Raw genomic sequence first — 10,328 nt, 5'->3', positions numbered from 1 at the left:
AATTCCAGCCAGGTCTGGGCTATTCTGGGATTTGATTATGAGATCTGGGATTTTTTTTTTCCTTTTGTGTGCTCCAGGTCGGCACAGCCCTGTGTGGGAGTGCTGCATTCCAGGGCTGATGCTCCACAGCTCCTGCCAAAGGAATCTCCCTAATTGGAATGTCATGTCTCGCTGGTTAAAAGAAGAGTAAATAAATGAACCCAGTGAAAATAAAACCAGCGGGGAAAAAGGCTTGGAGAGAGCTCAGGGATCGCTGCTGGAATTAACTCTGATCCCCCCCCAGGTCAGGATGGCACTGCCAGGGGCTCCTGGGGCTGCACATTCCCTCACTTCCCACTCCACTCATCCCTGACTGCAGGCTGGGACCGAGCTGAAACCACTTTCTGCTTTCATTCTGCTCCCCATGGCAGCTTTCTAGATATTAAATGTCAGGGGTTTTATGTACCAAGATCATGAAACTGCAGCGTTTGCTGGAGGAAACCAAAGGAATCCTCCCAGACCATAAAGGAAATGAAACACTGAAAATGAAAGATCATCTTCTCCCCTGTGGGCTTCTTAGAAACACACACTGCTTTGGGTGGGAAGGGACCTTAAAGCCCATCCACTGCCACCCCCCACCTTTCCAATGCCCCTTTAATTTCTAATTTACTAATCACTGGGCTTCCAGCAACACCCATAAAACGTGGCTTTATGCCAAAGGTCCAAATGCCACTCCTGATAAAAGCCATCAGCACCAGCCCCCACAGAGCAGCAAACCCCCTTTTCTGTGTTTGTACTGACCCCATTTTCTTTTGGGTTTTGGGTTTGAGGCACTTTTAGCAGCCATTTCAGGGTAGGATTCCCATTCCTTCTCTTCTGGGTTCCTCCTGCCCTTCCAGCCATTCAATGCTGTGATACACAAAACCTTTATATAAAATCTATCACACGGATTCCTACATAAAGATCTCTGTAAAAGATGCATGAATTCCCTCACAGGTTTTTACCCAATGTCACAACATTGGAGGTGTAGGGCAAGTAGCCCCCAAAAACCCCTCATGGACCAAATACTTTGAGAGGATTTTTCAGAAATTAAAATATTTCAGACAGACCATCTGTGGCTTTCCTGTCAAAGGATGGACCTGGAGTCAAGTTTTACTTCTAGGGGGTTTTTTATACTTACACTTTTTTATAGTCATATGTAATTTTGTACTTTCATGGTGCTTTAAATGCTTAAAATTCTACATGATGCTTCTTTTTTATTGTCTTGTGGCTCCAGGGATGGGTCTGACCCAGGTGAGCAGTAAAAGCCTCTTCTCCTGCAGTGACTCCCCACCAGGGCAGGGTTTGGCAGCTTAGAGCAGGCCTGTAACAGCTTTAGAGACCCCCTCTGCTCCCACTCAGGTGTCTCATTGCACTGGAAATGAGTTTTAAACAATGTCTTGTTTCGGCCAAGAAATTCTGTGCATGACTGAGGGGAAAAGGAAAAGGAAAATGTTGGATTGAAGGGTAAAGTTCCAGCACGAGCAGCTGTAGCACCAGCTCTCCAGGCCACCCAGAGCTGCCTGCAGGGAGGCTCCAGGCTCCCTCACCCAGCTGGCAGGGAGGAAACACTCATTTTTAACAGGGAATAACAGCACTGGAGTGAACAGAGTCCCCCCTGCTCCCAGAGCAATGCATGTCACAGCCTCACAAGGAATTAGGGCCTTTTTCTCATTAATTCAGCTCAGAACACCTCAGCAGCCCAGAAGTGTCTGAGCAGAGCTTTGAAGGAGGGAAGAATTGAGATGTTGGAAGGAGGGAAATGCAGTTTGTCAGGAATGAAGGCTGTACTGCTGTGCCTGACACAGTGAGACAGCAGGACAGGGCACTGTGGGATAAGTGACATTCCCTTCCCAGGGTGCCCAGTGACAACAGGATTCACCCCAGAGAGTGAAATCCCTCCTCTCCCTTGCCTGGCACTCCTGCACTGCTTCCATAGAAAAGCCAGGATCTGGAGATGGCAGAAATGCCTCTGAACCACCTGAGCTGAGCAGTCCCAGCCCCAGCACCCACGGCCCCAGCTGGGCTGGAGAGGATTCAACACCAAAACCTAAACAGGGCCTGGTTTGGGAGGGAGAGGAGACCAAACCAGGACAGGACCAAGCTCAGTGGCTCAAGGCCAGACCATGCAGGACCCCCCAGTTCACCCTCTCCCAGGGAACACAGGGGGAAGGCAGGGAAAGCCTGGGAGGAGCAGAGTGGCAGCTCCTGGGTGTGGAGCCCAGAGAGCTGCTCTGGGATGTGGAGGGGCCAAAACCCCTCCCAGGATCAGGTACCTGCAGCCCCTCACTGCCCAGGGGGGCACATCCCACCTGAGCTCTGAAGGGACGGCACATTCCAGGCTCTGGGATTGCTCTAAGGCACCAGAAGTGATGGATAAAACCCCCCAGGCCCTCCCCAGCCCGTTTTCAAACTGTCATTCCCAAAACAAGGACCCACCTTTCCTTTTCCACCTGCTCTTCCTCCCGTCCTTGGCGGCGCAGCCGTCGCTGCTGCTGCTGCTGTTCTCGGAGCTCTGCGAGTCGGACTGGCCATCACTGCTCTCCTCTGAGCCCTCTGACAGCTCCTTCAGCCCGTCTGGGACGTCCTTCTGCCAGGGGGACACAGGCACACACAGTCACCCCCCGGGCCAGCCCCTCCCACGGGCAGCAGAACCCTCAAAACAGGGAGGTTTTTATTTACCAGGGATTTTCTGCTGCTCCAGAGCAGAGCCAGAGCTGCTCCACCGCTGGCCTCAAACACTCTGCTGCCCTCTGGGAGTCCATTTAAACACTCAATGCAGGTGACACGTCCTCATCATCCCTCACAGGAGGCTTTAACTGCTCTCCCCTGACTTCTCCATCCCTGATCACCAACTCCAAAGCCAGGGCCCAGAGGGACGGGACACAGGAGAATGGCTCCCCAGTGCCAGAGGGGTCAGATGGGATATTGTTCCCACCAGAGCAGAGCAGCCCCTGACCTGCCAACACAGGTCCTGGGGAAAACACGCCTGGCACTGGTTTCTGAGTGGTCCTTACACCCTGTGAGGAGGGGCTGAGGGAGCTGTGGGGGCTCAGCCTGGAGCAAAGGAGGCTCAGGGGGGACCTTCTGGCTCTGCAACCCCCTGACAGGAGGGGGGAGCTGGGGAGGGGTCGGGCTCTGCTCCCAGGGAACAAGGGACAGGAGGAGAGGGAACGGCCTCCAGCTGTGCCAGGGGAGGCTCAGGTTGGACAGGAGGAGGAATTTCTCCCTGGAAAGGGTGGTCAGGCACTGGCAGGGGCTGCCCAGGGAGGTTTGGAGTGCCCAGCCCTGGAGGTGTCCCAGGAAGGCCTGGCTGTGGCACTCAGTGCTCTGGGCTGGGGGACAAGGTGGGGATGGGGCACAGGGTAGATCCATGGGCTGGGAGGGCTTTTCCAACCTCAAGGATTCTGGGATTCAGTGAAAGCCCTGTGCTGCCCAGGCTGTGGGGGGAGCACCTGCACTCACCTGTGGGTTTGGGCTGTTCCCCTCAGAGGGAGCAGCAGCTCTTCCATCCCTCCCACACCAAGCCCAGCCTGCCCTCTAGTGCTGATCCCATGGGATCCACACTGCAACACTCATTTCCAGGGCAGGAGAACTGGCTGTTCCCTGCTGTTCCCTGCTGCTGAGCTGACATGTCCCCCCTGTTCCCCCACCTGAAAAGCTCTGGGCACCTCCCAGAGGTGCTGAGCCAGGAGGAGATGGACTGTGGCCCATCACAACCCTCACCCCTGCTCTGCCTCTGTGCCACCCCCTCAGCCAAGGCTGAACTGGTGCCATCATTCCCAGTAATCCTTAGGAATGTGTGAGGTAGCAGGAGGGAACAGCTGGACAGCTCTGGGTGTGTCCCACAGGGAATCCCTTCTGCTGGGAAAAGCACCTCAGAACAGCTCTCCCTGGACCTGGAGACAACTGACTCCTTGTCCTGCCCCTGAAACCAGAGCCAGGAGTGATTTCCACACCCAAGGCCAATTAGGGTGACAAGGGCTGTCAGTGTTAATGACCCTGTGGTTCCATTCCTCTCTGTCCAGGAAGGAGTGAGAGAGGAAAAGTGTCCTGGGGGGACCCCCCACACTGAGCAGGTCTGGGCACAGCCTGCAGAGACAATCCACACCAAACCAGGAATGGTGTGAGGCCTCCTTCTAGTGTTTAAAACACAGATTATTTTAAATACACCAATCAGATCCGCCCATATTTTTCCCTCTGTCTTACTAACAGACTGAGGATAAAAGGTGATTTTTCATTTCTAGAGACAAGCTGAGAGCAGTGAAGATGAAATTACCCTTTCAGGGCTGAAGTTCTCTTGGTATTTTAATTATTCCTTCATTTCTGGGACAGTGACTGATATCAGCAAACCACCCTGTGGGTAACAGGAGCAGCTCCAGCTGTGCCCTCACACCCAGTGCTCAGGAGGGAACACCCACACTCCAACTCCTGCCAGTGAGGAACAGTCCCCTCTTCAGGATTATCCTGGATAATTTGGACATCAGGAGGAATTTCCTGCTGGAAAGGGTGGTCAGGCACTGGCAGGGGCTGCCCAGGGAGGTTTGGGGTGTCCCAGGAAGGCCTGGCTGTGGCACTCAGTGCTCTGGGCTGGGGACAAGGTGGGGATGGGGCACAGGGGGGATCCATGGGCTGGGAGGGCTTTTCCAGCCTCAGTGACTCCGAGATCCCAACCCAAGGTGTTTTTAAAGGGACCAAAGTCACCTGAGCACCCCAGGGAGGTGCCAGGAGGACACTCACTCACTCACCTTCAGGGTGTAGACTCCCATCCGTCCCGGCACCTTGTAGAAGATGCCCTCCTCCCCGCGGGAGTTGGTGTGTAACATGGCATTCAGGCAGGCCAGGGGGGACGTCCCACTGCAACAGAGCACCAGCTTAGAGCCCGGGGGGCTTTGGGAGCTCATCTCCTGCTGGGGGGACCCCTCACCCAACCATCACACTCGTGCAGAGGCACAAAGATCCCAGGCCCAGCTCGCGTTCCCAGGGAGGGCACGAGCTGGAGCTGCCACAGTGACACCACTCCACGTGTGCTCCAAGCCCCAGGAAAAAAGCAAACAAAAAAAGCCCCCACGTTCAGGCTCTCCAAGAATTTTTAGCCAGACATCAGCCCAGTCCCAGGGTTTTCCAGGCTCTGGATGCTCCATGTTGCTCATGTGGACCTCGGAGCGGGTTTGGTGGGAGCTCACAACGGGCTGCATGGGGATTTTAAGGTGTGTTGGGGGGGCTTTTTTTCCAAAATAGAACCCACATCTCACAAAAACGAGGGTTGTGGGATAAAGAATGGAAACAAATCACACCATTTCCCCTGAAAAGAGGGGATATCTCGGATCCCAGCAGGAGGGTGGAGGCAGAGGATCCCTCTTTTCACCGGTGGGGTGTTTTTTGTTTGGCTTTTTAAACCCGTCCTGCTGCAGACAGGAGCAAACCCAGGAGGCACAGGGGTGACCTGCAGGGACAGGGGGAATCACAGCCTCTCCCAGCCAGGTGTCCCTACTCCCAAAGCACACAAATGGGGAATCCTTCAGGAACCAGAGCCACCAAACTGACTGACACCCCGAATTTGTGACTGCTGGAGTGAACTCCCCGAGCAGGAGGCACAGCTGTGCCTGCAGTAAACCCAAACATCTCAAAAATCCCCCCAGATGGGGTGAAAAAAGCCTTGGGAGGAGAGGGGAATACAGGGGGGATGAGTAGAGCCCTCCAAGGATTTGGGCAGGGCCTTGTGCAGCAAGGCACCATTCCCTGCTGGGATCAGGACAGGCCAGATCCACGGGCTGGGCCCAAAGGTGAGACCCAGCAAAGCTGAGCTCTGCAGTAAAACCCTTTCACACTGCACTGATTGTTTTAGGGAAGCACAGAAATCCTTCCCTGGGAGGGTGGGCAGGCCCTGGCACAGGTTGCCCAGAGAAGCTGTGGCTGCCCCTGGATCCCTGGAAGTGTCCAAGGCCAGGTTGGAGCACCCTGGGATAGTGGGAGGTGTCCCTGCCCATGGTAGGGAGTGGGACTGGATGAGCTTTAATGCTCCTTCCAACCCAAACCATTCTGGGATTTGATGATTTTATGCCTTTTTCCCCAAAGCCTGTGGAAGAGTAGGGATCACTCTGCATCCCTCCCATTCCCAGGAAGCCTCAGGGTGGCAGGAGAGCTCTGCCACAGCCCTGACCTGCACCTCACCAAGCACATCCTTTTAAAAACTGCACCAGAGCAGAATCCAAGCATTTCACAGCAGTGTGGGCAGAGCTGGGCTTGGGAAGCTCCCCAAGGAATGATGCCTTGGCAGGACCCATCTTTACAAAAGCTTTACTCATCTGGCACCTCCACTGCTCCTCCTGAACTAATTCCCTGTTTAACAGCTTCTCCTTACTTTTAATTCCCTGTTTTCTCATGTTTGCCCCTCTCAAGGTACGTGCCCGTCCCTGGCACAAATCCAACACTACTCCAGCCTGTCACACAAGTTATTATTAAATTTTTTAAAGCTAAAACTAGCCAACAAATCCCACTTAACTTTGAAAAGAAATGGGTTGGATTTGGGCAGAAGACACGTGGTCATTTCAAATCCTTTCTGCCCTTATGGGCAGAGTCCTCGTGAGCACCCAATCCCTACGGGAACCATCCCATTCCCAGGACTGTCCCTCACTCCCAGCCCTGCTCTGGGTGCAGGATGGTGGTTCCCAGCTCCAACCAGTCTGACCAGTCCCTCAGGGCAGCTGCTGCAGGACTACATGAGCTGTGCCACCAGCAGCTCCCACCTGAGCTGATCTGGATCTCCACTGGCACAGGAACCTCCAAACCGGGCACTGGAACCTCCAAACTAGAAACACAAACCTCCAAACTGGAAAAAAGCCACCAAATCTCACCCAAAAAGACAAATGAGAACCAGCCAAGGTGCTCCCCCAGACCCCAGAAGGCATGGGGGCTGTGCTGGCCCTGCCTGATCCCAGGGAAACACTTTCCTTGGATAAAAGGGGGCTTTCCCCAGCCCTGGTAGTTTGCTCCCAAATACACCTGCAGTGGGACTGGGGTTACATTTATCCTTGGAGATGAAACCTGTTCTCCCTGGATGGAAGGATTTCACCCCTGGCTGGGTCTTTGCTGTCCCTGTGCTTGGAATCCCCCAGCATTCCCTCATTCCTCTCTCCACTCCCTGTGCTCTGCTCCCAGCCCACCTCCTGCTACCTGAAATGCCAGAGCTGCCCAAAAGCAGCCTCAGGAGCCAGATGTTGTTCTTCCAGTGATTTTAGTGCCTTTTTCCCCTGACTTTATACCCAAGGCCATCTCCTCCCTGTGCCAGGAACACACACTGGACCAACAGCCAGCTCTGGCAGCTCCCACCACTCCACCCCAAACCAAGCAGGTGATGCAAAGATGAGTTTCTGTCTGCTCCAGGTGCATCACCACCCCCAGTTTCACCCCGTTCCATCCCAAATCCACAGGGATCCATGGGTAGCTCCAGCTCTGCTGACTGGTAACGTGCCAGACCTGCTGGCAGGGGATCTCCAACCGGGATTTATCCTTCAGGGAAGAGCCTGTGGAGCTCAGCAAGGCTATGCCATGGCCAGCCTGTAACTGCTCTGCTCCTTGGTGTCCTGTCAGGGCTCTGCCAGACCTGCTGCAGCTCAAATCCCTCAGTTTTATTCCCAAAGCTCCTGAACTGGAAGGTTCTCCTGCTTTGTGTCACGGCCATGGACCACCCTGGGCTCCAGCTGAGCTCAGGTTTGGCTCTTGGCTTCAAGATGAGAGGTCTGAGGTGCAGATGCACAAACCTGCTGGGTTGGAGAGGCAGGAGGGACATCAGGATGAGGCTGGATGGGGCTTGGGGCACCCTGGAACAGTGGGAGGTGTCCCTGCCCGTGGCAGGGGGTGGCACTGGATGGGCTTTGAGGTCCCTTCCCAGACAAACCATTCCATGATTCCATGGCTCGAGGTGCCATTGTCTCCTCCTCACTCGGGGTGTGTTGTGCTCACCCGGGACACAGGGGCAGGGACAGCTCCAAATTCCACTTTACTGCACCCAGACAGGATTCTATCCACAAATCCAAGCCCTTGGATCAAGGTGCTGCACCTGCACAGGGCACGTTTAGGATTTCTCTGAACTCGTGTTTCCCTCGGGAATTAACTGTAGGAAGAGCCCGGCCTGGCTCCTGCCAGGGCTGATTTCCCTGGATCTGCCTGGGCTGTTTCCACCCCAAATCTCACTGATGCACTGGAAATGGAACACAGGCACCACCAGGGCACTGGAACTTTGTGCTGCCCAGGAACAGGAGCCCTTTCCAAGCCTGCTCTGACACATCAGGCAGGACCTGCCTGGTCAGGACACTTCCCTGATGAGAACCAGATAAATCCTGACACAGGGAACACTGACTCAGGCATCCTGCACCTCCAAAAGCCACTGGTGCCTCACCCAGTGCTTCCAACACCCATTTCTGACCAAAATTCCAGCAGTGCACCAAGGCAAGGATGCAGATACAGCCCTGGGGGACAGCCTGGATCTGGGTTATCCATCCCCTGGCACTCCCAGCTCTGCTTTTCCATGCAAATCCTGCTCAGAATTTGCCACCTCAGGTGAGTGCAGACCCGAGCTGGGAGTGCTGCTGGGAGCAAAGAGCCTTTGCAGCTGGACTGTCACTGATGCACTCCCAGCAGTGCATTATCCTGACTTTATTCCAGCTGGGAATTGCGTGTTCAGGGAGAGCAAACCTGTTTGAAGTGGTGAGGTGATGGGTGGGATGATCACCCAGTGCTGGGGACAGCCCAGGGACACACGGACAGGATCCCTGGGAAAACCTGGATCAATGTCCTGGGGGTCACACTGGTTCCCACCTCAGCTGAGAAACCCTTGGGAGGGCTGGGATCAGGATCCTGGATCAGGACAGGCTGGCAAATCCAGCTGGATTTGTGCACTGGAATGAGCTGGTATTAAAGCACAAACATCCCTCTGGGAGAGTTTGGGGGGCTCGGGGGTGACTCCAGCAGCCTCTACCAGGGCTCCCTTGGTTTCCATGGCATTCCCAGCACACACTGAAACTTCCTGGCTTTTCCTTTTCCAAAAAAAAAAAAGCTCAGCAAAGCTGGGCCTTTGAGTGAAACCTGCCCCAGCCAGGGCAGCACAGAGGGACTGGTGGTGCCAGGGCAGGGGCCACGGGCCAAGATCCTGTGCCCTCCTCATTGTCTGCTTGAAGCCTTGAGCCCCTTCACTTCCCCAGAGCTGCTGCTTTATCCTCACTCCCACTGTACTGGGGCTTGGGAAAAACCAGGGAGGGACAAATCCACCCCTCACAGCTTCCTCTGCCAGAGGCAAAATGGTTTGAGTTGGAATCAACCCAAGGGTTGAGCTGGAACCAAAACTGGTTCAGCCTGGGGAAGGGAAGGCTCCAGGAAAACTTCAGAGCCCCTTCCAGGGCTGAAAGGGGCTCCAAGAGAGCTGGAGAGGGGACTGGGGACAAGGAGGGGGGATGGTTTCCCACTGCCAGAGGGCAGGGAGAGATGGGAGGTTGGGAAGGAATTCCTGGCTGGGAGGGTGGGGAGGCCCTGGCACAGGTTGCCCAGAGGAGCTGTGGCTGCCCCTGGATCCCTGGAAGTGTCCAAGGCCAGGCTGGACGGGGCTTGGAGCAACCTGGTGCTGCCAGTCAACTGAAATGAGGGGGTTAGTAATGACTCCCTGCTAATGCCAGCCAAAACCAACCAATTCAACAGACCTGTGGAATCTATAAACCCATGACTGACACACAAATTGCATTTTTTTTTTTTCATCATTGCCCGAACAAGGGGGTTTGGGAACTTGTAAATATTAAAATTCAATTCTGAAAAATCACCATTTTCCACGTGCACACTGTCACTGATGAGCTGGAGAACCTGATCTCAGGGGGATCCCCAGCCAGGGACTGTCCCTGTGCCAGCAGGACAGGCACAGTCCTCACTTATCTGGACTGCTGGGAGGGCCAAAGCAGGGCAGGGGTGGCTCTTGTGGGGAACAGGCAGCTGTGAGGCCACAGCACAAGGAATGGGTGTTCTGAGCTCTCCCCCACTGAGGAGTTCTCCAAGCTGCCCAGCATTTCAGCCCAACACACACATCCCACCTTTTCCTGCCCAGAAATCCCAAAATAAAGTCAACATTTCAAACAGGACGTTTTAAACCCCCCACTGAATCAAAAGCTTCTTCAGACTGAGCAGGAAAAAGGGGGTTGAGTGGGAAATGAAGGTTATGGTGAGGACTCTGCTCCCAGCAGCTGCCTGGGGAAGGGATGGAAGGAGGTGGAGCATCCCTTCCACCCTGCAATCCCAATGGAGCATCCCTTCCACCCTGCAATCCC

At 54.7% G+C, this 10,328-nt stretch overlaps 1 protein-coding gene across 1 annotated transcript in view; it reads right to left on the bottom strand.

Moving 5' to 3' along the window:
• The window catches only part of ASXL2 (ASXL transcriptional regulator 2), a 66,499-nt gene that overhangs the window by 27,590 nt on the left and 28,581 nt on the right, over positions 1-10,328 (bottom strand). The window contains exons 4-5 of the mRNA XM_027669182.1: positions 4,767-4,875; positions 2,458-2,608 (exon numbers count right to left, since the gene is read on the bottom strand). Coding sequence (XP_027524983.1) covers positions 2,458-2,608; positions 4,767-4,875 — 260 coding nt within the window. The remainder of the gene's footprint in view (positions 1-2,457; positions 2,609-4,766; positions 4,876-10,328) is intronic.

This window comes from Corapipo altera, unplaced genomic scaffold, assembly GCF_003945725.1.
Source record: "Corapipo altera isolate COAL_440 unplaced genomic scaffold, ASM394572v1 288, whole genome shotgun sequence".
NCBI lineage: Eukaryota > Metazoa > Chordata > Aves > Passeriformes > Pipridae > Corapipo > Corapipo altera.
Note: the sequence above shows the minus strand (reverse complement) of the source record. Positions and strands in the feature narration are given on the sequence as shown.